Source organism: Plectropomus leopardus, chromosome 17, assembly GCF_008729295.1.
Source record: "Plectropomus leopardus isolate mb chromosome 17, YSFRI_Pleo_2.0, whole genome shotgun sequence".
NCBI classification, from domain to species: Eukaryota; Metazoa; Chordata; class Actinopteri; order Perciformes; family Serranidae; genus Plectropomus; species Plectropomus leopardus.
In genome coordinates this window covers 18,521,486-18,549,189 of record NC_056479.1, presented here as the reverse complement: position 1 = coordinate 18,549,189, position 27,704 = coordinate 18,521,486, and the positions used below count along the sequence as shown (strand labels likewise).

General features: G+C 40.8%; 2 protein-coding genes across 2 annotated transcripts in view; one reads left to right on the top strand and one right to left on the bottom strand.

Annotated features, from left to right (window-relative positions):
• Positions 1 to 10,605, bottom strand: part of prkar1b (protein kinase, cAMP-dependent, regulatory, type I, beta) — an 81,670-nt gene extending 71,065 nt beyond the window's left edge. Inside the window, exons 1-2 of the mRNA XM_042504863.1 lie at positions 10,470 to 10,605; positions 8,125 to 8,312 (exon numbers count right to left, since the gene is read on the bottom strand). Coding sequence (XP_042360797.1) covers positions 8,125 to 8,298 — 174 coding nt within the window. The 5' untranslated portion in view covers positions 8,299 to 8,312; positions 10,470 to 10,605. The remainder of the gene's footprint in view (positions 1 to 8,124; positions 8,313 to 10,469) is intronic.
• Positions 10,606 to 12,107: 1,502 nt separating this feature from the next.
• LOC121957066 (dynein axonemal assembly factor 5-like) overlaps positions 12,108 to 27,704 on the top strand; it is a 36,383-nt gene continuing 20,786 nt past the window's right edge. Inside the window, exons 1-7 of the mRNA XM_042505572.1 lie at positions 12,108 to 12,645; positions 13,434 to 13,618; positions 13,728 to 13,852; positions 14,390 to 14,508; positions 17,042 to 17,274; positions 17,624 to 17,848; positions 25,720 to 25,863. Coding sequence (XP_042361506.1) covers positions 12,108 to 12,645; positions 13,434 to 13,618; positions 13,728 to 13,852; positions 14,390 to 14,508; positions 17,042 to 17,274; positions 17,624 to 17,848; positions 25,720 to 25,863 — 1,569 coding nt within the window. The remainder of the gene's footprint in view (positions 12,646 to 13,433; positions 13,619 to 13,727; positions 13,853 to 14,389; positions 14,509 to 17,041; positions 17,275 to 17,623; positions 17,849 to 25,719; positions 25,864 to 27,704) is intronic.

Genomic DNA, 27,704 nt, shown 5'->3' with positions numbered 1-27,704 from the left:
CAGAAACAGACGACAAACATCAAATGTGTGTCTCCGTCTTCTGCTGTTGTTCTCGAAATAAGTCTTTCATTACTGATTTTAAGACAAAAAAACTGGAAGAGAAAAAAGATTACAGGGGTTTAGAAATACTAATACTAGTTTAAGTTTTTTTTAAATGCTTTTTTAGGATACTTACAAAAATGTTTAGGTACACCATGTAATAAAAATACCATAAATAGTGGGGAAAAAACAAACAAAAAAATAATAAACAAGTACAATAAATATATTTTTGGAGCTGAAAAAATATTAGTAATAATAATTAGCTATGAGTCAACAAACAAAAAATGAATAACAAAATTGATAACTGATTCATACATTTCCTACTTTTCTTTATCTTACGTGATGATAAACTAAAAATTCTTGGGGTTTTGGTCAGACAAATGAAGATGATAAAATAAACAAAAGATTAACATAATGAAAATAACCATTAGTTGCAAACTACAAAGATATACTGCATGTCAGTGAGAGTAGAGCTTTTAGGTTGTAGCTTTTTAATTACAAGCCTTTTACAATAAAAACGTGTTTAAATGTATTCTAAAGGCATTGAAATGATACTGAAATAGAAATATTTTCTTTCGTTCTAACTGGGATGTAGAAATGGAGATAAAAAGCAAGTTTGACTGAGATAGTCAACAAAGGATTTGTGTGTGCTGATGACAGGGGTAGAGATGAGGACAAGAGAAAGGAGAATGATACTAAAAGGATACAAATGGATTAGAGGGAAAAAAACTTGAATATACACAACTGCTGAAGAAAAATAGAAATATGAAAACATGAGCGACAGGAGGGAGAAATTGTGACGAGTCAGGGGTGAAGCATGAGACACAAACTTATGACAGCCCTGTGAGCATAAGGAACACAGGAGGCATTGTACCAGAACAGCACGTATTAATACACAAAGAGACATACACAGAGAAAGCAGAAACTGCTAAGTGACTGCCCTGTGGCAAATGAAATACAGTCCTCCAGGGTAAAGAACAAGATAGTGAGGGGTTTGCTGTAAGATGCTAAACCTGTTTGCTTTATTAACAAGAAACAGCACCTCAAAAGATGACCTAGCAGCACAATCCATCCTAAGTTTCAATTTGAGACCAAAATACAGTGCCGACGCAGTTGTGTAAATATGGTTTCACTGCTGGGAAGGTCTTTTCATAAATCTGGGCTGTCTTTGCAGTAGAAAGATGAAGACACATTTACAATTGGTAGTACGAGACCAAAGAAAGTGGAGGAAATGGGCTCTGGTATTTGCTTTCACTAAAGAGGTAGAAAACCTACAATTACCAGAATGCACTGTGTTGCACAGGACCAATATATGCTCCTGCTGGTGGGAAACGTAATGCAAGCTTGTCCGTTTTGACACAGGAAACAATATGGCGGTCCACTGGCAGCAAAAGATCTCAAATTATAGTTAAAAAAGAGCTTAAATATGTTTTCAAACATTTGAGGAAAGGCAACACAGTAACAGAATCTTGGTGCATATTCGATTGGCACTGCCTGGTTTTACTGTTTGATCTGAGTTTCAGAGGGAGAGAAAGGCCGGTCTCTCTCTCGATCTGCTTCTATATTTTTTGAGTCCGTGGTGCAGAAGTACAATCTGTAGTTCAAGCAACAGCCCTAGAGCCAGTAAAAGATTTAAGCTGGTAGAGGAGCAGGGAGATCTGGGTGATGGCAAGAAGAAGAGAAGTTTACCATAGTTCAATTACACACTCTACCCACATTGTTATGATGCAAAGCTGATGAAAATCGGCAAAGTATGCCTTAAGTCATCAGATGTGTTCTCACAGAAAGAAACAGAAATAGAAAGGGGAGAGGGGAAAGTTAAGGATCTCCTCCAAACAGAAGCAGGAATCTGAGGCAAATTTCAAGTCTTTGCAAATGGATTTTCATTAAAAACAAGGCCAGCGATGACGGTCCAGCGATGCCAGAAAACACTGTTGAGCCTTGTGAAGATGCAATGTGCCTAATTCTATAAAACATCTGCGGTGGCAGCTGCCCACTTGATACACTGAGTGACATATCCACGCTCACACATTCGTTCCTGGCACTTTCAGCTGAGTGCTGCCAGTTGGACAGATTGTAATGATGCAGACTGACGAGAAAGAGTCACCATTTCTTATTATGCACATCATCGCGGCTGCAACGATAAACCCTGTGTGTTAGAAATTCTGTCAGTTTATCACTGTTTCAATATCTCTGCTGTTCAAGAGCGACAACAAGCTTTTGTAGAAATGAGAAACAAACCTACTGATTACAGACAGTCCACTGTAAACTAAACATCTTGGGTGCAAATGACAAACACAAAAACCAATAGGAAACATTGTTAGGAGACTGTACTGTCAGAATACTAAAAACGCGGCTAAGATGTGATAGAAAATGCTGTCCTTTGACACTGTAGTGTGCCAAAAATTAAGGTTCACTCCTCAGAAAATTGAGCTGATAGCGGCGGGGGAGTTTAATGCTCATCTGAAGCCACTGTTGCAGAGATCAAAGGCATCATTACCATGCATAAATACGCAGCATGAAAGGGAGCGAGACGCCTGTTATCTTCCCATTCACAACGTCAGCCGAGTACTAAAGACATGTTATTATACCGAAACAAAAGTGAAAAAACAAACTAGTCAGACTGATGATTTGGTGCGCTCTCAAGTTTGTGTGTGTGTGGGTAAAAGAAAGCGACCAAATAGAGACCGAGAAAGACAAACTCTGAAAAGCAGAAAGAAAACAAAGCATGTATGTGGAGGAAAACAGAAAAAAAAAACCATCAAACAAAACTGTGAGAGCAGACGCTGGAGAAACCGAGACAGAGAAAAGAGATTTCCCAGATAAGACTGTGAATGCCGTATGAAATGGATCCTGCGCAGATATGAAATGAGGTTAGAGCTTGCAAAAAAAAAAAAAAAGAAAAGAAAAAAGGAAGAGAGAAAACCCTGCTGATCTAATTGGCACACACACAAAAAACCTGAACACATGAGCGGAGAGACGGAATAAACTTTGTGAATAAAGGAGCTCATTCAACACAGGATAGACTACAGTCTATCTATCCTCTACTGTTGCCTAGGTTACCGCCTCTAGTGGGCGGCGAGTGCTGACGAAAGCGGCGGAGAGAGAAGAAAACACAGACAGACACGGAGGGTGAAGTACAGGAAAAAATATGATGGCAAAAGTGTTTTTCTGTTATTTTTTGTGTCGAGAAGAAGAGCTTCATGATCTGAAAGACGGACTGAGATTAGATCTGACACCTTGACTCTACAAAACTCTTTAAATTATTTGTTATTTTGCATTTAAAACTTGTCCTCTTCTGGCATATACAAAATATTTTAAGACATTAAGATAAATATTTGGAGCGATAGAACACTAATACCGCTTAATAACAACACAAGATAGAAAATGAAATCCAGATTAATTCCACATGAAGCAAATATTGTCCTCAGAGTTCCCCTGCGCAGGAGGAAAAAGAACACAATAAGCCTCTTAAATAAATGGGACACCACAAAAACATACATGGGCTGTTCCAATTCCACAAATGACAACAACACAAGCACAGATTTGGAGGGCTTGACTGGAATAGTGTTGGGAAACCAATTTTTTTTTTTTTAAATTCTAACCACTTGTATACACCAGGTGATTTCACTGTCCGACATTCACCAACACAACTGTTCAAGCTCTGCTCCTTAAGCAATGCAGTAGATTCTCACTTCCTTCAAATATGCTGTTTTCATCCTGACATTTCACCTGCACGAAGACACACAAGCATCAGTGACAACATATTAAAATAGTGTCATTATGTGCATGTGCACATACATATAGAGGAGGCAAAAGACAGAATCCTCATAGCGGGAATCAACCCAGCTGGCACATCAGAGACGGTGGACTCTTTCATTGGACCACTGTTAAATTTTGGTTGTAATGAAATCAGGTTGACGATATTTTCCATGTTTCATGATGCAAGAATTTCACCTTGCATGAACGTTATAATATGATTTTTTGCAGGCGTTGGATATTGGTCTCCACACCTTGCTACTGGGGATGTCAGTTTAACTAACAAGTTCCTTTTGAAGAAAAAAACAATATAACGTGAAATACGAGAGGTTTTTCCTTTAAGTCTGGTGCTCCGTTGTCTCAGTAAGCTTTAGCACTGCTTTTCAAATTGCTTTCCACTTGTTGGTGGAAAAACTTTAATGTTTAATAATGTAAATGTCTTGCTTTTTGTTTCATCTTCTGTTGGCTCGACCCCACCCCCCACCCCCAAAATCGCTTACATCCAATATTTTCAACTATATGTTGTTATTTTATGTCAACATGATGTTGCCATGAGACATTTGGAACACATTGGATTTTGGTTACTTAACAACACAACTCAAAATCAATACAATATCAACGTCATCTGTCATCAGTATTCTACGTCAAATTGATGAAAACAGTGGACATTGTCCTTTTAGTCAGCCGGCATCGCAACCTAAATTCAACCCAATATCATGGGTCTAACAACGCTGGTGCTCAGCTGGTGTCTGTTTTGGCATTTAAACACTGCACCAGGCTGTAGCAAAACAGTTACAATAGCGTGTTTGCTTTTCTACATGAGACACATGAAGAATTCAACTGCGCTCTGCTCCTTCCAGTAGGCTTGTTTCTCCCTCACTACGAAGGACGCCCGGCTACTGCTCTACTAAGTCACGACTGTTTGCTGTCCTTGTTCCACAATAGCAGAACAAACTCCCCATTGACATCATGATAGCAGAAACTCTACACATCATCCGCCACAGACTGAACATTCATCTGTTCAGACTGGACCTTGGCCTTTAAAATATATAAAATAAAAATAGCTTACTGTGTCTAAATGTGGCACTTATACACACATAGTTGAATGCATTATTGTGAGTCGCTTTGGTTAGAAGTGTCAGCTATATAAATGTTATCTGCTGTTTATACAGTGAAATCATCACTTGGGTGTGGAGATGTGTTCACATGCGTCCTCTTGAAACTGGGGCAATTATTCTTGATTAAAAACTCCAAGCCCTATTTCCTCTGGATAAACAGAATTATATTTCCTGTCACGTAAACGCATTTATTATGTGGAGCTGTTAGTTTTGCAATCGTGTACAAGACAATTGCTTTTTCAATGACAATGTTGCTGCACCCATAAACACTTGAGGGTGAGATTGAGTAGAGGTCACTGTAAGAAGAGCCTACAGGTGGATACAAGGGTGGAGGTGGTGCTGGTTAAACGCTGTAAATAAGCAGCAGTGACGATAGTGGGACACTTGCATGAAAAGTGTAGCTGCAGCAGCGCAGGCAGCCAGACTGAGCACAGCACGGCAGCTTAAATACATTAACTTATTACACAGGGTGTGACAGATATGTACTGCAGAGAGTGGAGCATGTCATGGGCAATACTGTATTCCATCAATAAAAATGGAAATTCATCCTTCACCAGCCACTTAAACAGACTGCAATGTTGCTTCTGGACACCAGAGCCCAGTTTTTTGTGAAAATAGAGGCCCATGTGTACTACAGCCTATTTAATAATGCTAGCCATTTAGATAATGAAATATATATGAAATATCTTTCTCTTCATCATATTCCCTTCTCAAATAACTTGTATGTTAATTCTATTTTTTGTGCCTGCCTGTTTAACAGAGGGAGCAGAAAAAAACAGCAGAAAATCTGTGATGCTCACTTGTTACTGAGCTGAAATACACGTGTGCACGTGCAAGTGTGCAGCATGTCGATTTACAAGCATGAATCACTCGCAACTTGCTACTGTATGCTTCTGCTGTGCTCTATCACATCCATTAGTATTCATGCTGCCTCTCTGACTATGCAGCATTACAGTCCCCACTAACAGCAGCAAAAGCTCCACTACGAATGCTTTGCTCTCACTCTGTCTCCTCGGCCACTGAGCTCCGTGAGGACCTCTGCTCCAGATTCTGATGGCAGACTGATGCAAACACATAAACAAGTCTGGAGCACATTAGACAACAGCCTGACCTTGACCTTAAACTTTTTGTATGTTCTGTCCTAAAAACCTCGGCTTAATATGTTGCAGGTGCAGACTGACGTTGTAAATATGAGTTAGCGATTAAATATTAGGGTAGTGACTAAATAAACAAATACATATAATGTAATTGAACATGCAGCAAAGCGTTACTTGTATGTTGTATACAACATAGCCTTTGATTCTTGAGGAAATAAAAGAAAAAATGGGAAAATATCACTCGTCATGTTAAAAACTGCCCACATCAGATGACTCTCACATGCTAACACAGACACATATCACAGCTGCAAGGATGGAGACCCTCCTCCAGGCATCAGGGTGGTGAATTTTAGCCCTGTTATATCTGATGTCGCTTCACAATCACTTCTCTTGTTGGAGACTTCTCTCCAAAGTCTTAACGCTCCTCAGGCCAACATCGACAGCCTACAGCTCCACCTCATACACCTTTATGACCTATTTGTGACTGGAGTCCAAGAGTAGAGCCCATTGTTAATACAAAGAAATCATATGATCCACTCATGAGCACCCATCTGCATCTCTGCATGATTAAAGCCAAATGTTGGGAAAGAACATCCATTTATGCTGAAGTCTAGGAATCACCACCAATGCATTTGTGCATGATTTGCAGCGTTTACTTTGAAACTTTACATCGAAACTGTACATTTCAACAATGCTGTGATTAATGTGTAGTTATGTTTAGGCACAAAAAACACTTGGTTATGGTTAGGAAAAGGAAAAAGGATGTCTCAATAAAAAACACACACTTTTGGTGGCGCAATTCCAGCTGAAGTTGCAGTGATGTCTCAGTAAAAACACCCACTTTTAGTAGATCAGAACAATCTGTTGGCAATTCTGTGGCATTATCCTAGCTAAAAATGTAGCGATGTCTCGGTAGAAAGCAACCACTCTTGGTTTTACAGTCCTGGCTGAAAATGCAGCGATGTTACAGCGATGACTGTGCAATATGCAATATCTTGGTAAATAATATCCAGTTTTGGTGGCATAATCCAGACTGAAAGTGCAACAATATCTCAGAAAAAAACAACCGCTTTTAGTAGTTCAACCCTGCCTGAATATGAAGTGATGTCTCTGTACAAAAAAAAAAATTGCTTTTGGTGGCACATTCCTGAATAAAAACCTAGGGATGTTTCTGTAAAAAACAACCACTTTCGGTGACCCAATTCTGGCTAAAAATGCAGTGATGTCTCAGTTAAAAACACCTACTTTTGGTGGCAAAATCCACCTGAAAATGTAAGAAACCACACCTGCTTTCGATGACACATTTCTGACTATAAACAGGGATGTCTCAATAGGAGACAACCGCTTTTGGTGGCTCTATCCCGGCTGAAAATGCAGCAATGTCTCAATTAAAAACACAAAATTTCAGTAGCACAATCATGGCTTAAAATGCAGTGACGTCTTGATAAGAAACACCATGTGTGTCACCTCTTTTGTCTCTCACAGACAGACAGACGGGCAGAAACAAACTGTCTGTTCCCCCTGAGCCTGCAAACAGGACACTGGCCTTTTATAGGTGGTTCTCTCATATTCCCTAATGGATTCTCAGATTATAGTTTGGGAAAATAAAAGCTCTGTTATAACAGCAAGTTTGAGAACAGTCTGCTTTTTTGACACAGTAACTAGCTGTTATGTTCTCTGTCTGCTCAAATGTGACGATGTCACAAATATCAGTTGAAGAGATTCAATGTAACAAACGAATAAAAGTGTTTGTGTACATGTGAAACACTAGCACACTCAATGAGGTGTGTATTTGTGCACAGGCGAGAATCCACAACATTGCAGCTTGTAACTGAGCCTGTAATTATATCATTTTTAGGCTATTTCATTTGCAAAAGCTGCATTGTGATACATTAAGAGGAAATAATATCAGAGAAATCACACGACACATCACTACTTGGTAACTGGTAAACACTGCAATTGACATTCATGTCATATATCCAAGTTAAAAGTACATCATTAACAACTTCAAGCTCTCCACACAAGATCTCAGGCAACACAGAGCCCCACATTACAAACAGAGAGACTGAGAAACGTCAATCATACAAACACAAAACTCTGTCATCACCAACCTTCTCCAGCTTTTCAAAATGCTCCCGCAGGAACTTCATAGGACGCTCAGGCTTAGCGATGCAGAGGTTCACAATGCACTCTTTGAGGATCTGCTGGATGTTGTGCTTCTGCACAAAAATTTCACAGCCCTTCAAGCTCTCGTCTTCTTCCAGAGTGGAGGAGGAGGTGGCCATCTTTTCTTTTATCTCTGTGGCAGTGGGAGAAAACAGGGTGGACCATGAGAGGAGGGGAGGGAGAGCAGAATAGAGACGGGGCAGAACAGGGGGCAAAAGAGGGGCAAAATAATGTGCGTACAGTACGATAAGAGGAAAGTGTGATAAAGAGTGAAGGAGCAATGGATCGTGGGAAGGAGGTGAGTGGACATTTCACACCCTGTTGCTTATGATTCCTGTCAAGGACCGCATGACATGACCTATTGTCAGCTGGCAATCCCCTAAGCAAGACATGACAGTGTAAAATGAAGGTAATTGTTGCATGTAGGGCTGCACAACATGCAAAAAAAAAATTAGTTTGTGATTATTCTGACAGATACTGTGATATGAGTTGTGATTTTAGTGGGACTGGTCATTTTTGCATCTCGTTTTAACTGAAAAAACTCCATAAATTATGTTCATTGTATTTCAACAAGCATGTCCCTTACATTCAGAATATGATTTGTAGGCCGGGGCTTCTTTGCAGCATCACAATGCTTTATTTATTATGGTGTGTTGTGAGACATTTTACCTTCCACAAAAACATGCAGTTTGGATATTGCACTTGGCCATATTGCAATTTCATAATAATTTGATTAACTGTGCAGCCATAGTTTAGTTGTTACTGTAGTTGTAGGGTTGGGTTATATGATGCTATACACCATAAGACAATATAAATTAGTTTTTTAAGAGTTTGCTGTTCTGTTTACAATATGGTAGCTATCCATTTAACCTCTAGGTGTATTAGAATATCAAGGCAAGGTTGTATATATATGATGATATACATTAGGAATAGGGTTGCAGCGGTTTCAAGGTATGAAAATCAACTGTTATCATACTGTGTACATTTGAAAAAAATAATGCAACCGGACATCTTAATTAAGTTACACTTAATTTCCATTTATAAAATGGTAAAAGTGTCATTTTATAGTATTTTCAACCAAAATAAAACTTCTGTTTTCATTCTTTTAAGGGTAATTGTGACTGCTAATAATAATAATAATTGTGAAATGTAAATGTCCTTGTCTGGGAATAACTTATAGTTTATGGTGATGTGTGATAAATTATGCTGGACTACTTTTTTCAAATTTGTGGGAAATGTTTTGAGATTTTTGGGGAAATGGTATAGAAAAACAAAGCATTCAAGTACTGGTTTGGACATAATTATCATGGAAATAATCGATGCTTCACAGCAATCAGGTGAGCCCCAAAAAAACAACATTTTATGATTTACGCATGAATGTTATGCATGCAAATTTATGAGGTGTTTAACCAACAAAAAATAGATAGTCCAGTCTTGTTATAATATCTATAGAAATATTCTCAGGTAATAATAATAATAATAATATAGAGTGATATTTACATTAATATTGCAGTATCAAATTAAATACCTAGGGACAGATGATTTTATCCTTTGCCCACTCTTACTACTTAAATACTTTTAATCTGTGAGGATTATGGTTAATGACCTTAAAATGGTATGAGCAGTATTTAACAATTATGCACAATAGATCCATTACCACTGCATGATAATTTACGTCTTTGGTGTGTTTCACTGTAGATAAAGGAAACTTAAAATGAACGTTTTGCAAACTGCTGCTTTGACGTAAACAATGTTATTTGTGAAAGTAAACACTTCAGGTGGCGGCAAAGCAAATAATACAGTGTATGACAACTAACAAAAGCTATGATTATGTCAGACTACAGTAACGTCAAATAACATAGTAATGACATGTCTCGTGGAAAGCCAGGAAGCTAAGCAGGTGTAGCTAACCGTTAACTGCCCTGTGTCACTTCCTCATATGGAAATCACGTCTACGAGCATGTTTTTTTAATGCATAACACATCTAAATCAGTCATGACTGCAGAGCATGACATCTAGCAGGTTTTCTTCACAGCTAATAGCTAAACAGCGCCCACATACAACAGATTTTCCATGCATAAATACTATGGGGCAAGTGATGAAACTGAGCACCTGTTCAGTTGCTTTCAGTAGACAGCTAACCCAGCTAGCTCTGCTAACCTCACAATGACAACCAAACCACAACGAAGGGGAATTACCGCGACCTAAACGCCATAAAGGGCCTGATATTGACCGCTGTTTGGTGGTCATACAACCTGGGTTTGGTCGGCTCTCTCGCTGGTGTCCCTACCGTTATTTGTGGAGGATGCTCAGAGGGAAAACAGCTCGCTGGTGGTGGGAGATTGGTGAGGTACCGCTGGTTAGCCGGGATGCTGCTGGCTGCTGTTGCTTTGCCTCTCTGATACCTCGGCTCTGCGTCAGTCCCGATGACGTCAATCTATCATCCTCTCGACCGCAACGTTCGCGAGCGGCGCTCTCCCGAGACCAGCGATAGCGAGCACGCGCCAGGCATGTACAGGTGAAAAAAATCTTTAAAGGTAACATCCACCCTAAAATGAACAGGGGTGTATTGTTGTACATATGCAGACAGGCTGTATGCGCAGAAAAGCAAAGAAACTAACATCTTTGAGGGCCACAGTCAGGATTTTAGATTTACTGTGGTCATGAATGAAGACTGAATGCCAGTATCTCTCCCTCCTAAAAAAAAGGAAATTAAAAAAATGTTGTTCATTTACTACATATTATTGTTATTGTTGTTACTACATGTTATTTATTCCAGTACTCTTTACAGAGCCATTCAGGGGCGTTGATATGGGGGTAAAAGTGCATGGAGTGGGACTGATTACTCATGTCCCGAGGGGGGGGGTCACAAATACACAAAACTCACCTTATGCGCTCCATGATGTGGAAGATCTTGGTACTTTCATAGCTACTGCAGAAATACAGCATTTTTTGCTTCATGCGCTATTCAGCAGCTCTCATAGAAATAACACGGCCCTGCTTCCATGCTGTATCCAGGTTTTCTTTCTACATCCATGAGCCTTTCAGCCAATTATTCCCAGTAGCCACTTGCAGCACCAAAAAAATCCCTGTGGCCCATGACAGGATACCTCAAACTGCAAACGTGGTCATCTATGAAGTTACTATTCTGATTTATTTTAGCCATTGTGGTTGTATATTTGTATTTATTCTTTCCTCAAGAACAGTAAATAACATCACAAGGTAAAGTCTTTGGGGCAAGCAGGAGAAACACAGCTGCACATATTCAGTGGGCCTTATACCTCAGAAGTAAACCAGAAGGATTTATCTCTAAATGCAGATAGAGCAGAGTGAGTGAAGGCTTATGCTGCTGGAGCACTACTGACATATTCCTGTTTTTCCCAGGGAAGGGAAATCATTGGCATGAAATTGGCTTCATAGCCCAGCCCTGTTCTCGGGGGCTTGCTGGGAGTCACCTATTTTTAATTAAGAAGAGACAATAACAAAATGAAAAGTTAACTTCCTCAGCAATAACTGATGAAAATTTGTGCAAAACTAGTGATAAAGCAATAAGATCCGAGATACAAAATGAATAGCCTACCTTAGGTAGGCTTGTCTGTGTAGGGCCTAAGCTAAGTAATTCACTGTCCTCTATGAAACAAGGATTTCCAAGCTTTAAGGTAAATAACTTACATTTGTGGGTGGAGTTAAGAAAAATATTATTTATTTATTATATAAAATAATGCATTTTGTATTTTTTAAGTCACTACCTACACTACCTGTATCCGTTTTGTGAAAACAAATAGATTTCAAAAAGGAGAGAGCTGGATGTGAAGGAAAGGCTGTACATGCGAATAAAGTTCGAGATTTTGAATCAGGAAGTAGCCAGCTGCCGTAAAGCAGCCGTTTGTTTGTCGTGCGGCTGCGCGTTGCCATAACAATAGTCAAGATGGCAGCAATGGCGGCAGGAGATGAACACGCTGCTTCTGAAGTTTTGAGAGGACTGAACCGACATTTAAACTGCCTGAACGAAGACAACAAAGCGACCAGAAAGAGGGCCCTTGAGCTTATCAAGAGGGAAACTATAGATAAAGGACTTTCCAGCGGCGTCTTACAGGAGGTTTTCTCTTCCCTCCTCAAGCCTCTCCTCAAATGTTTGTCAGACCCGATGGAAAGATGCAGAGAAACCGCGATAACGACGATAACAGAGTTTATTCGTTGTGTCCCCAAGCCGGAGGAGTCGCTGCCGTATCTCATGCCCTGTCTGGCTCAGAGGCTCGGGGAGAAGGAGATTCTGGAGCCGGCGGAGGAGCTCCGGCTGTCGGCTGTGGAGATGTTGACTCTGACGGTGGATGTGTGCGGGAAGCATTTAGCGCCGTATCTGACGGAAATGATCAACATACTACAAAGAACCGTCGTCGACCCGTTCCCAGATGTCAGGAGAGAAAGCTGCAAATGTATTGTAAACTTTGCAAAGCGTGTGCCAGGTTGGTGTAAACTGTTTTTTGTTGTGGATAGAGTCTGTTGCCATGGTTTCGAGGCACGCCGACATGTGTGCGAGAGGCCAGCTGTCTGACACAGCTCTACAGTTATCTTAAAGGTCCCATATAATGTTTATATTCAGCCGACATGCCAACAAATTGCGCATATTTATCGAATGTTAACTGAATAAAATTTACAAAAAATGTACAGAAGTGAGACAAGACATACAGAAACATATAAATACACAGACAACGTCTAATTTGCAGTGCATATATGTTACCATACAAACAGAGATTGAATGCAAGTTGGATGATAGATAATCTTTAGATGTCTCAAGAGATCTGATTTTTCCAGTATTACAAAGTTTTAAAAGAGAAAAGTCTTGCAACCCCCCATATAGACTAAATCACTGGTTCAGTGATTCATATACTGGCAATTGACTAATTATGTACCGTGATTGCAGAAATTTTTTAAAATTAAAAAAAGCTGTATTATTATTTTTAGACGGCGTGTACAGTCACAACTGTGTGTGTCACTTTGGATGAATTCCTTATTTCATTCAAATGGTGTCAGAGCATATATTTACTTTTCTAACAGAAATTCAGACTACTCAGTACAGGACTTTAATTCAGCCTCTAAATGCACTAAAAATATTAAGCAATATCATAATGTTGAGATAACAAAAAATCCCAGGATATATCCAGTCTCATATCTCTGTATTGATGTGATATCACTGTGTCACTCTGCTCGCCAGTAACTTAACTGAGTGGACTGAAATGCACTTTCTCTTCAGAGCACTTTCACATGCAGGCTGAGAGTCTTGTCAAGCCTCTCATGCAGACAATTGCTCATCAACACTCGCGGGTACGAGTGTCTGTCATCGAGGCCACCGGGGCTGTCATTCAGCACGGCACTGGGAAAAACGTGGATGACGTGCTCTCTCACCTGGCACAGAGATTGTTTGACGACTCACCACAGGTTAAGTTCAAAGCAACATTAAACAAAGTTAAAAGTCCCACTTTGTGCCTACATGTGTGCTTATTAAGTTATTCTTGCTCAATTCTGCTTCCTCCATCTTATGTTCCAGGTGAGAAAAGCTGTGACTGCTGTTGTTGGTGATTGGCTACTTCACATGAGAGACAGATACTCTTATTTCCATAAGCTCATCCCGCTCCTGCTGAGCGGTATCAATGATGAGATCCCGGAAATAAGGTAAAATTGGACACTGTGATACCATATTGCTCCATATACAATGTAAAAGAATCAAATGTCATATACTATATATCCTTCTGACTACTAATATTTTGTAAATTCCATTTTTTTTCTACGCATACAAATAATTTCTTTACATTTTCAACCTTGTGTTTCTCAAGCAGAGTCTTTGACAAGTTTAAGGGATGATTTACCTTATGAACACATGCTTGCTGATCAGCAGGTGAAAAGCTCAAAATCTCAAACTTTAAGACCATAAATTACTGATTTGAGAAACGTAGATAGTTGACAAGTATATGGGGTGTTTTCCACCTCTTTTTCTGGCTGTTTATAGTATATCCACCTATAAGCCAAAAAAGCCATTAGACTATGCAGAAGATTATACCCAATTTTACAAATATTAAGGTCGTTTCATGTAAAAAGAAAACATCACTTAAATATCTAAAACATAGATGTGAAGTACAGTGTATGATATTAACGACAATGACGACGTTGATGATAGGGAAAATAATCTGTGTTTCCACTCTGTTCGTGCAGACATCTAGCAGCTGATTTATGGAAGCAGGTCGGGACCCAGTGGGAGAAGGAGAACGAAGAAGAAATCAAGGACAAGTTGGATTTTCTTCTCACCCCACCTCCCTTCTACCCACCAGGAGGTCAGTCACAGTTGGCATGGTTTATTCCCCCAGTTATTTGATCTAGTTCCCACACTGTCAGGCAGGTCTGTTACAGAGAAAAGTCTTATTAATTTATGTGGCATCAGTTGTTGGCATCAGTCATCTTTAGTGTCCCATTTAGTTTTCTAATAACTAGCTGATTGTAAGATGCACAGGTTTATAGAGACATTGTTTTGGAGTCATTGTTTGGTTTTATAGCATTTAAACTGCAGTTTGGTAAAGATACTATTTCTACTGCCACCCAAAGGTCTTATTAGCATTAATTGTTGCTATTTTTCATTAAGGGACTGGTTTTACATAAAGGAATGATACCTGAGTTCCAGTGTTTGAGTGTTCCAGTGTCCAATTTTTACTGGTGCACTGGCTCCACTTGTCATTTACTGTGCACATAAAAATCCTTAAAACGCCAGTCAAATACAAAGGTCAGTTTTGAATGTAGGTGTAATCTCTACCCCTTTTGCTCCATTAAATCATCTGTCTTTATTACAGCTGTCCAGATTCACAACATACAGTAAAAATGATATCGTGTGTGTCACATCAGGGCGGGCACTGGCTTGGTAAGATGAGTGTCTGCCTCGGGGCCAGGAATGAGTGTGAACCTGAACATGGTCACAATGGCTTGCCTATTGAGCCAGGCTCAGTGTGTGTCTGCGTGTGTGTGTGTGTGTGTCAGGGGTACAGTACCTAGGCTTTGTATCTTTTTTAAAGATCCTATACGTGTCCCACAGTTACACATGTGACAGTGTGGATGAATATAGGCTGTGCCTGAGGACAGGAAAGGAAAGGAAGAGGCTCTCTCTCACTGTCTTTGTCTTTCTCTTTCTTGCCATCATAAATCTGCCGGGCCTCCCAGTGTGAAGAGGTCACCGTCAGACAGTGAGAGACGACCAGAAAGGGGCTTGTTTTGTCTTGTCCTGGTGTGTGTCTCTGATTTATCTCTGTCTTCCTTTAGTCCTCTCTTCCTCTCTCATTAGTGTGTCTATAGGAGAAGGAGAATAAGGTGAGACAGCGAGAGAAAGGGAGAGAGAAGGGGGGAAAGAGGGTTGCTGGATTTGAAATGTAGAGGGCTATTTGAGAATGTGTTTCACTTGCTCTGACAAGTCCCTTATGGGGAAATCGTAAAAATTGTTAGGTAAAAATGTGATAAGTTGGAGGCCAATCGGCAGACTTTTGAAAACCTGTGAGTCAGTGATATTTGTTGTGAGGTAAATGCTGTTTATTAGTGTTCAGGTAGTTCACTACAATAAAGATTACAACATTTCACAAGTTCTCATAACAGATAAATAGACCACACACAGAAAATGTAATGGAGCCAGAAAACATGTTGCAGTGAGCTGTCATCAACAAGGTGCTTGCTGGCTGTCTGCCAGTCAGACACCTTGAGTAAAAATCAACAACTTGCTCATCTCCTGGAGTCTCTTCAAAGCACTGTTAACTTTGGCAGCTCTTTTTGATTTAGTGTTAGTCTTTAGACAAAATTGTTATTAGTCTTAGTCACAATGTAGTCAGTTTTGTCCATCATAGTTAAAGTCGATGACAACTCAACTCAAAATGTTTAAGTTTAGTTTTAGAAGGAGAAAAGTTATTAGTCGTTACTTTCAAGATGTTTTCCCTCTTTAAACAATTTCAGTTACAGGTAACATTATGGGAAGTTGTTAAAAGGTGACAAGTTGTATCAAGTGCTGGGATTTCTTTTAGACATAACTTTTTTTTCCGACACATTTTCATACATGAGTTTCTCCAGGAGAGTTTTTGTCAGGTTTAAGGAATGATTTACATTAGAAGTGCACACTTGCTGATGAGCATTTTAAAAAACTCAAAATCTCAAACTTTGAGACCACAAATTACTGATTTGAGACAGTTGACGGGTACAGTGGGTGTTTCCACATCTTTTTCTGGGAATTTACAGTATACCCACCTATAAGACAAAAAAGCTGTTGTATTATATAGGAGATTATACCCACTTCCTTCAAGGTATCCTACCCATCTACCTACAATACAACTTCCTCATTTACCACTTACCTTAAAAATAATTGTCTAAATTACTATTTTCTTGCAATTTGTGGAACAGTTCTTGCCAAGTTGCGCATTGCCATTTCCCTATGATTTTGAAAGAAAGCAAACCAATCTGCTCAGGGTTTAAAGGTTTAAATACTTGTGAAATGCATCTGGATAAAGCACAAGAAAAGTGATGTCGATCCAGATTTCAAAGGGTATTATTCAACAGCCCACCATTAACATTTTAGTCTAGTCTCGTCAAAAAAAGAAAACAAAGCTACATCTTGTCATTTTTTGTAATCAAAGCTCTATATTTAACTTATGAACGTCCCGTCTTCGTCACAGAATAGAGTTGTTGGGGAACAGTTTGCGTCACAAGGAAAGTGCATCAGAGCCAGGGTTACTGACTAGCTGCAGGAGACGTAGGCAGGTTGAGAAAGAATTATCACTTCAAAAACTGTTATCTAACAGCAGAAGAATAGAAAATGTGAATGTTCTTCATTTTCTCCTCCAGTGGAGCGTCCAGGGCTGGGCTGCAGAGAGCTCGTGGTGAGAAACCTGGGTAGGCTGGTGCCGGCCATTGCCCACGACATAACCGACTGGCTGGTGCCCACACGGATCAGGACCTCTCAGCTGCTCTCTGTGCTGCTGCTCCACGCTGAGGACCACAGCACCCAGCATCTGCAGCCTCTCCTGGCCACCCTCTACCGCGCCTGCACCGATACAGAGAGGGACGTGATCAGCAATGTGAGTCCCCAAGAGCTAGTCATGTGATTATCAGAATGTTAGATTTCCTTTTTTGTATTAGGTGTGGTATTTAGTAATACTCTACCACTGCAGACCAAGTGAATTGTTTTGTGATCAGTTCTTACCAGACCAAATCATTTCAGGACACATCTGTTGAGCTCTACGTAAGCTGGGCTGAGCAGGGATCAAGGACTTGGGATGCATCTGTTTACATAGGAAGACTGTAGATCTTTGATGTCTGAGATTTAAAAAAAAAAAGGACTTCCTTTGATTCTCATCCTCTTTTACACTCCCTCATACCTCTATCTCTCTCCTCTCTCTCTTGCCTTTTCTCTGTACCCACATCTAGTGCCTGGCAGCTGCTAAACTGTTGGGGACCTTTGTCCCTCCGGTTGTCTTCCTCAAGCTGCTGCTGGATCATGTGACAGCCCCCTCTTCTTCTTCACACCCCTGGACCCCCCTCATGGTGCTGGCTGCAGTGCTGGGAGGCTGCTCCAGACCCCTCCTTAAACCACATCTCGAACAGATCACCAACACGCTGGCCCAGCCCGATGTCTGCCAGGAATATCAACAGGTCAGCAGGGAGAAGCTTGGGTTTGGTTGTGGTTGACCTGTTTTTTATTTTATCACCTGAGAATAACTACTTTTTGCAAGCAATGCCATCGAACCCAATTACACACAGTACATCATTTTACTGTTGTTTACTGAGTAGATTCAATCGAGCACATCAGAGGTTCACTATGGGAGGGGAAAGAGTTGCCATTTAAAAATATTGAAACCCTTAATGGCCCATATTGTATGAAGTCAGATTTCCATGTATTTTTTTATCATAAAGCATGTGTACTGTGCTTAGTATGGTGAAACTATCAGATGCTCAATCCACACTGCCCGTATTGAGAAAGTGCGCTTTTAAATGAGCCGTCAAGACTTCATTGAAGTTTAAGGTAAAATTAATTCCTCCATCATTTATAATTTTTTTAAAAACAAAAACCACCATTATAAATAGCAAAAGTGCAGACAAGAGGTGCAAAGATAAAAAGATTGTTTGAAATTATTTAAAATCAAGTTTAAAAATAAGTTGGCAGTCATTACCAGGTGGAGAAGGCTACATTATAAAAATGGAACATTTTTAGCTTTGACTTAAAAGTGGTCAGGGTTGGGGCTTGTCTAACATTATGTGGGAGGTTATTCCAGGTTTGAGCTGCATGATAACAAAATGCTGCTTCACCGTGTTTTGTTCTAATCTTGGGGTGGTCAGTAGGCCAGCCCCAGATGTCCTGAGGGTCCTAGAAGGTTCAGATGTCACAAGCATGTCAGGGATATATTTGGGCGCTAAGCCACAGAGTGATTTAAAGTCAAGAAGCAAGATTTTGAAATCATTCTCTGAATGAGAGGTTGCCAATGTAAGGAGAACTGGAGAAACATGATCATATTTCCTAGTTTTTGTCAGGATCTTAGCAGCGAAATTCTGAATAACCTGAAGTTGCCAGACAGCTTGTTGTGAAATTTCCACAAACAGACCGTTGCAATCTAATCAACTGGACATAAAGGGGTGGGTGAGCCTTTCAAGGTCTTGCTTGGACATTATTCCTTTGACCTAAGTATTTTTTTTAGATGGTAGTAGGCAGATGAAGTTATTGATTTGATGTGGCTTTGGAAATGTAAATCTGAGTCCAGGATAACCCCAATGTGTCTTGCTTGACCCCTAGTGCCGTTACAGTCATTGTGCTGCAGTGATGGTGCAGACCTGGAAACACAGATCTATAAGAGCAGACTGGGCTGTTTGAACAGCTTTTTAAAGAGAAAGGCGTGAAAACGGAGTGTTTAAGACAGAAGGTAAATATGGGTGTATTCAGGCAGACAGTGTGAGAAAAACATTTTTTTTTGTTAACATAAACGCATGTTAACATTGGGGCTGTACCCGACTCAGAATTATGACAGTTGAATGAGATTGGGCTGTTAAGTAAGAATATTTACAGATGCAGGTTTATTTTTTTTTGTTTTGTTTATTTCATGTAGAGTTTTTAAGTTTTAACAGGCACAATGGGAAATTTAGTGTGATAGCGGCATTTATGTAATATAGTAAACAAGCTGACTGCACTAATGACAGATCGGCAATGTGCAACAAAATTTTTTTGCCTGTGTTATATTAAGTTGCTATGAGTTGTAAATTCACCACCTCTACGAAGAACAGAGAAGACATCTTGGAGCCTTATAGTACAGTGTCTCTCTTCCTCTGTGCCGCTGCCTGCATGTCCACAACTTTCTTTACCAAAGAGTAGCTTTAAAGTCAAGAGATCTCCCTGCACAGCAAAATCTGTGGACAAAAACATCCCCATAAGCACGCTGAACAGCACGCTGACAAGCAAAAAACAAACAAAAAACACCCCGACTGCTCGACGTGAAGCAATCTCCGCTGACTGAGGTCTCTCAAACTTATGATTCGAATCTTCGACTTTTAAGGGGCAGCCCTTGTATCCATGTTCTAGTGAAACCCTCAAATACAAGTATGAAAGTGAAAATGAGCATAATATGAGACTTTTAAAGTCAGGCTTGTTTTGATGACAGGTTTGCCAGGTTTTCTCTGCCCTCATAGTTTGCCATGTCTTGATCCCCCCCCTCATCTGTGTGCACCAGCTGTTTTTCTTTCCCAGTCTTGTTAGGTGATCTTGGCAGTGTCATAGAAGGTCATTTTCTGCTCTCCTTGTGTACCTTAACACTCTTATTTTTGGCAGTGACAGTGCGGCACTCGTACTGTATATTTCTTGCCTAATTTGTCCCTTATGGAAATAGGTTTCGTGATAAGATGCCACATCTCTTGAAAGGGCTTTAGTTGAAGACCTCTCAAGAGTTTTCAATAGCACTACTGTACACGGCGAGTTCAGTGGGTTCACCGTTGAGTAATTCTCTAAAATGCCAACCCTGCTTAAGTGACAATCCGGCCACATGGTGTTTTTCAAATCTTACATTACAAGTCTGATCAAAACGACTATGTTCACACGCATATGTGAAATGTGCTCCCCTTTTTTTTTTACATAGCAGCAATGATTGAAATTGCCTTTTGAGTTTTTCTGCAAGCAGTCTGCCAGTGGAAAAATCCCATCAAATCCGGAGCAGACTCTTCCTCGCTTCCTTTTCTCTTGCACCAAATATGTTTCCCTTTCAGAATCAAAATAACAGTTGTCTGACAGAGAGCTATTTTCTGATCTTGCTGCTTTATTGACTCACCTATACCCATGACCCCACGCCCCTCCCAGTGAGGCCTGCAAGAATTTCCTCCCTGGGATAATAATAACAAAAATCCACTAATTTCACGTGACCCCTGCATGGCTTCTCTGACCTCTCTGAGCAGACAAGGCAGCGTAGAGCCTTTGTTTTTTTTTATAGCCATGTGTAAGGTCTCAGCACCGGACTGCGGTTCATCCCCGGCATTGAAAGAATCCCTGAAATTTCAAAGCCTGCCTGGCTAAGGACGGTGATAAATGGCAGAGAAGTTGACCCCCTTCTGGCCTCCCTCGCTATCCGGCAGGGTCACCCGGAGAGAGAACTAACAGGACGAGACGGTCACACGTTGTCACACAGATGGAGGCAGACCTCTGCTTCCTTTCTGTCTGTTTCTCCATCTATCTCTCTGCCTACCATTCTTTCTGTCTGTGTCTGACTGCAAAGCGTGGAGCGTTGTGATTCAAGAGCTCACCCAGACAAAGCACCTGCAACATTCTTGGACAACAGGCAGGGTTCATAGCAGGGAGCAGGGCCAGATCACTGTGTAGCTGTAAATAACACCACTGGAGACAGGAGCACCTGCATCCCCCTCTCCCTTGTTCTCTCTGTGCTGAAATGCTGACCCAGAATATTTTGCACTCCCTTACCTCACAGTTGCTCAATCCAAAGTGTTGGTTAGCCACTCATATCCTTGTTTTACTTGCATGATGATGGTTCAGTTATCACACAATTATCACATTATATTGTACACACAAAACATGGAAATGGCAGACTCAGTATCCTTGTTTGATTTAATTTAACTTTTTTGTTTTTGCCTCTGCACTGTTGAAGGCCGTGGACAGAGGCATGATTCTGGGTTGTTTTTAAATCCTCATGTACGTCTTTTTCTCATGAATGTGATATCTCAAGAACGCCTTGAAGGAATTTCTTCAAAATTGGTACAAACGTCCACTTTGAGTCAAGGATGAACTGGTTTTGGTGGTCAAAGGTCAAGATCACTGTGACCTTGTTTGTGTCTCATCTCATTGACACAATATCTTAAGAAAGTCATGAGGGAGGTTCCCATTAAATTTGGCACAAACATCCACCTGGACTCAGGAATGAACTGGTTAGAATGTGGTGTTCAAAAGTTTTAAGGTCACTGTGACCTCACAAAACATGTTTTTGGCTATAACGTAAGAATTAATACACTTATTATAATAAAATTTCAAGTGTCTAAAAGGATAAAAAAGATAAAGTAATGACTGTATATCCAAGAGGTTAAAGGTCACCTTCACTGTGACACCATAATGTTCTACAAAAACATTTTCCAGAAGGGGACACATTTGGTCAGATACTGAATTAGTGATTCTAATTTTGGGTGTACTGATTGTATTGATCTTTTGTGCTGCCGCGAGGGGAGGTGTGTGTGTGTGTAACGCATCCATGTTTTCACAGACATGGATGTAAACTGCAACTCGACCGTAAGGTGGTAAATCTAGTTTTAAAATAAGGCATCATAAGAACTTCCAAGATTTGTGTGGTTGGGTCTAACTTGACAGAGTTATGTGCTACTTAAACCAAAGACAGAGAGGAAGAAAAAGTGAAGTTTGACTTGGACAAAATTAGGCCTGTTAAGAAATGAAATATAAATAATCTTCAAAGTGAACAGAGGCAGGGGGAGCTGCAGGGCTCCATGGGGAGTTTGGGGAACAAGATGAAGATTTGGAATCTGATATATGATACTTCTGCACGACTTGACCTCACAGACTCTTTCAAGTCCCTGTTTTCTTTTCTTTATTTCAGTAGGGGGAAAAGACGGCCTACAAAAATAAATGACAGATGCTTGGTGAAAAAGAAAAAATATCGGCTGTAAATTGAAGATGATGTCAAGGGTTTGAGGTAAAATGAAAGGCGATCCAGTGGTTAGAGAAGCCACCGTGTTCTGTATGGTGGTGTTTGCTCATGAATGGCATACGGGTTTCTTTTTAAAGGGGTATCCCACAGAGGATTAACAAATCCCTATCATCACACACACTCACCTTGCACAGCTGAGTGTCGCTGTGTTGTGGTTTTCCATGGTGACGGGAGCATCACAATATCTGCAGGGCTGGAGTATATTGGTAAAGATAGCACCAGGAGAGAGGAAGAAAGGCTAAAAAAAATAAGGACCTGACAGTAAATTAGCAGGCATATTTACAACCAGGCTTGCTGTGAATATTTTATCTTGAGGAAACTGACTGAAGGTGCCTGACCTACAGTAGCCTAGAGGAACAGATCAGCGGGAGAGCAGGGGGAGAAAAGAAGGCTCTGTGTCTTTTCATCTGTGCATGGAGAAATTTCTACGCTCATGTCAGAATGACAGGTATTCTGCTGAATACACATACATACCGCCATACATGAGCGTGTCTCCTGCACGCCTGTCCTTTGTCATGAATGACAGCTGCACGCTGCTCCACTGAATGACAGATGAAGAGAGAAGAAAGGCAGCATAGCAAGCTCTACCTGACTGCAAGGGGTCGGCATCCCATGTACCACCAGTGTTTGTTTTCTTGTTACCCTAGCAACATCAGTAGCTGAGGGGGGTGGGCTCCCCACTGGATAGGAATCCATAGCCTGGTATGGCTCCCTAAAGTGGAGGCGTGTGTGTGTGTATGTATGTGTGTGAGTGTGTAAATGAATGTATCCAGTGGTGGACAGATGCACACACACTGTGTAACGAGGCCCCCGAAGCGTGCCCAGGCCAATGAAACCAGGTGTATCTCGCCTGGCTCCAGGTGTCCACCTAGTCATTACACCGCACCACTTTTTCCGCTCTCCCTCTTTTCTCTCTCTTGGCCAGCCAGCCCTAATGGTTGTTTTCTGCGCGTGTATAATATCCGTGTCCGTATATGTGTACGCTAATGTGTGTGTCTGCCGCTGTTTGTCACGTTATTTCCACTACTGCCTCCCTGGAGCTCCTGCTGTGTTTATGTGCCAGTGAATGTCTTGGCCATAGGCAGGGATTTCCCCCATCAATGACTGTGTGAACACATTCAAACAAGAGCGCACAATGCAGTGGGTGTTTCAGGTGTTTTGAGTTGAGGCAGCTGAAGGGTAAGTTGTGGTTGTTCAGGTTGTGCATGGAAGTTTAGCTTAGCCTGGTGCAGGAAAATGTGTTTACACACTTAGCTAACACCCTGGGCTCAAGGTAACAAACTTTTTTTTTCCAGTATGCACTCAAAACTGAAAATAAAAACATTTGCTGGTGTGTCTCGCAGACTGGAAGTTCTCCGCACAAGTCCTGGCTTTTTGAGCATCTTTACTTGGCTTAACACTTGTTTTCCTTCCACATAAATGCCAAGCAGTGCTGTACAATATAGATTTATGAAAAGATATTCCGCCCCCTAGTGATGGCTTTATGGTATTTCTCAGTCAAAGCTCAATGAGTGGGAGTGTGTTTTGAGTGAGGGAGCACATGTGGATTAAATATTTCTCACTGAAGTCCCCCTCACCACCCAACTCATCTCCAGAGCAAAGTAAAAACCTTGAAAGTGCTTGACCAACTGTCAACCGTCCACATGCAAAAAACAAAAAACACAGGGTGTATTCTTAATCACATACTAATTATTTCTTACTTCTAGTAGTTGTTACGGCTACCTTTACATGATATGTACTGTTGCATGCAGTATGCACACAATCGGGACATATTACTTCTTTAAAACACTGCACCTTGAACTTTGACCCTTTTGCTCATATATCTGTTTCCATGGAGATGAAAGAAAAGACTTCAGAGAAGGAGGTCAACCCAGAGAGCTCTGCTGTAGTTTAATCCTTAAGTTATAACTGCATATATTGTGGATTCAAACATGTTGTATCACTAAAATTAGTCCTTCTCTATCAGTTTTGTTATTTTTTTCTTTGTTGGTAATCTATGATTATTTTGTCCACTTACACAATTAAAATACAGTACAGTTATTTTACTACTCTGGTCATGAGTCACTATAATGTGCTGTCATTTGTCACTGCAGCTTCTGTCATCTGTCAATCAGCTGTTTGCGGCTCAGTAGATGTAACGTATCTTCGGATGTGCAGATAATTGTGGATCGGAATAGCCAGATAAGCATGCTGGCTTGCATATTGTAAAATCCAACATATGTAGTGGAACATCCTGGTGTTGCACACTGTATCTGACTTACTATGTATTGGGTTATACTCAATCTTTTTCAGACATACTGTATACATTGGTAGTATTGGTATTGGAACGCGTGCGCACACACTCTCTGTCTCTCACTTACACACACTTACCTCAGCATCCATCTCCCCCTCCATCCCCCTCCCATTCAGCCTTAATGACAGGCTGCGAGAAAACAGGAAAAGAGGCCGTGATCCCATTGATGGCATCAAAATTAGCCTGAGCTGCAGGTCTTTGTCTAAACATGAGCTCACCACAACACCAGCAAGTGACACACACACACTTATGTCTGGAGATGATAAGTTCTCACTCTGAGTTATTGTATCTTGTCGGCCATTCAGTTATTTTTTGTGTAAAGTCAGTGACAGTGCCTGTGTGGTAATGAGGAAGATGAAAAGCAGAATTACCTCTTGAGTTATGGAGGAGCAGATTAATGAGGTGGTGAGCTGTAGTGTGGGGCTGAGAGCAGGGCCCAAAAAGACGATTATTTGGACTGAAGTGATCGTCGGAGAATGAGAGAATGAACCAGAGTAACATTTACAAATATTTACCATTGTAAGTGTGTAAAATACATCCACATAACTTTTGACAAGGAGCAAATTCTTAGCGTCGATACAATCAATTTATGCCTTGAAAAATGATTTTAGATCGATACAAGTCTCACTAGAAGGATGACTTGCCGTTTACCTATTGATGTAGTAGGATCGCAGCAATATAAATCGATGCATTGATACAGTTGTATCCTTACACCAATCATTGCCAATACATTTTCTATCAGTCAGCTAATTGATTAATCGACTAATCATTTCAGCTGTACTTATAACAAAACATCATATTTTATAAACTAAAGCTATCAGGTGAATGTAATGAAGCAAAGATTTCCCTCTGAAATGTAGAGGGACTTTATGTAGAGTAAAAATATATAGTAGCAAGAAAAGAAAATACACAAGTAAAGTACAAGTATCTCAGATTTGTTCTTAAGTACAGTATTTGAGCAAATGTACCTAATTACATTCCACCACTGCCTATAAACAAGATAAGACAATCATATAATATTTCCCCCCCAGGTTTTGTACTTGGAGCAGTTGTTGGCCTGCGTGGACGTGCTGCTGCGTCACTGTGAGTCAGACCACGGCTTAGTCAGCCTGCAGCTGCTGCAGGTGCTGGTCACTGTCCAGAGCCTCTCAACCGAGCCACGTCTCAGCGAAAAGGTGAGAAAACACAACAGTTGAAAGATGCAAGCCCATATACGTCCTCTCTGCAGCTCTGCCATCACTTTACTTTGATCCACGCAGGCTAAGCTGCATATCTTCTCACCTGTTGTAATTCTTCATTTCTACTTTGACTTGGCTTTTTTCCCCCCTTCAATTTTAGTTTCCATCCTTTTTTATTAGAAAGGTAAGTAGGTTTTATGAAGCAAAAGAGCTATTCGAGGAATGTCAGCATTTGTAGAAGTTCAAAGTGGGCATGGCCAACTGTATAATTACCCACTTAGCCAAGGGAGCTGAAATTGCACCTTTGGAGTGGAACTTTAAATCCAGTCCCGGGTGAAAGGAGGCGGGTGAAAGGTGGAGAAATAGAAAGACTTTCTGTCAGAAACAGAGGAAAAACAGATAGGGGGAGATGAGTTGTGTTTCTTAGGAGGTGTATGTCATCGGCCGAGTCCCATTTGTGGCTTCATAACGCCTCCTCCGGTCAGCCAAATGATATGCAAGTAACAAGCTTCCATGTTGTGGTCAGTTTCCAAATGCAAAGGGACAAACAGGAACAGTTACAAATGAAGGCAACGGTATTTGAGGCCAGTGTGTCGCCTAACTGCTTGTCGCCGAAGGAGGCTAATGACAGAGAGGAGCGGGAAGGGATTGGCAGCGATGCTTTCCAGACACCACATGGGCCACCAGTGTGTGTGTGAGTGCGTGTGTGTGTTTACGTCTGTATGAAACAGTGTGTATGTTCAGACAGCGAGCAGTGTGAGAGATGAGAAGGAATGGATTAAGAAAAAGAGAGGGAGGGTGAGAATGGCCTTCGGCATTCTCGAACCCAGAGGAAAAGTGGAACTTGTTTTTCCCAGAATAGGGGCACGTCTTTCCCATCAGTGACCAGCTCAGGGTTGTCTGGCTGTCTTCTGAAGGGGCCGATCTGTGAGTCAGACATTGTCTCTGTCCCTGTCCATCCCTGAGGGACTATGAAGGGAACTATGAAGTGCCCTAAAGGTCAGTTCCCCTGCCCTAAAAAGTCAGTTAATTATTTACTCTCCTATCTCTCATTCCTGCCTTTTCCTCCCGGCTTAGCTTTATTGGTGTGTGTGTTTTTGTGCATGTGTGTGTTTCTGTCGGTTCCTGTGCCTTTGTGACATCCTGTGTATCTGTCAGGGTTTTTCTTTCTAAGTGGTTTTATGTGTAAGACCTTGTCATGTCTGCAGTGTTGTTCTTCCCATGGTTTCACATGGTGGTTTTGTGCCTCCCGTGTGAGCGTGACCTGTACAATTCTTGAAATCTCAAGAAAACAGCTGTAATTGTTTAACTTAAACACAATACCCTCTGATTTGTTAGTATTTTTTTTTTATCATCAACTGTTCATTTGGCCTTTTTCTCACCTAATTCTTCCTTTCTCTCACCTAAGACTTCTGTTAAACTTCAATTAACAGCTGAGTCCAAATTAAACAGCAATGCCTTTTTCCAGCGGGGTTGTGGCTGCATAATTTGATAAAATAAATGCAAGTCTCAACTAGATGGCGGGGCTTTTTGCAAGTTGACAAATATTCCATTCTTATAGAATCTCTTTGGATGTGTAAAACCTCTTGAATCCCACCAAGTCACTGGCTACCCACTTGAGGTTGTTCTGATCTGCTCACATTGCACATTCAAATATGAATGTTTACATTTTTGTCAATACGGACATGTCACACATGGTTAGCTAGGTTAGATTCTCCACAATTTAATCATTCAGGTATTTTTACTGAAACACTGAGCACCAGAGTATAATTCACTCAGATTTGCTGGCATGGTAATCAAGAAAGACACAAAGAAGTGGTGACTCCCTACACTAGAAG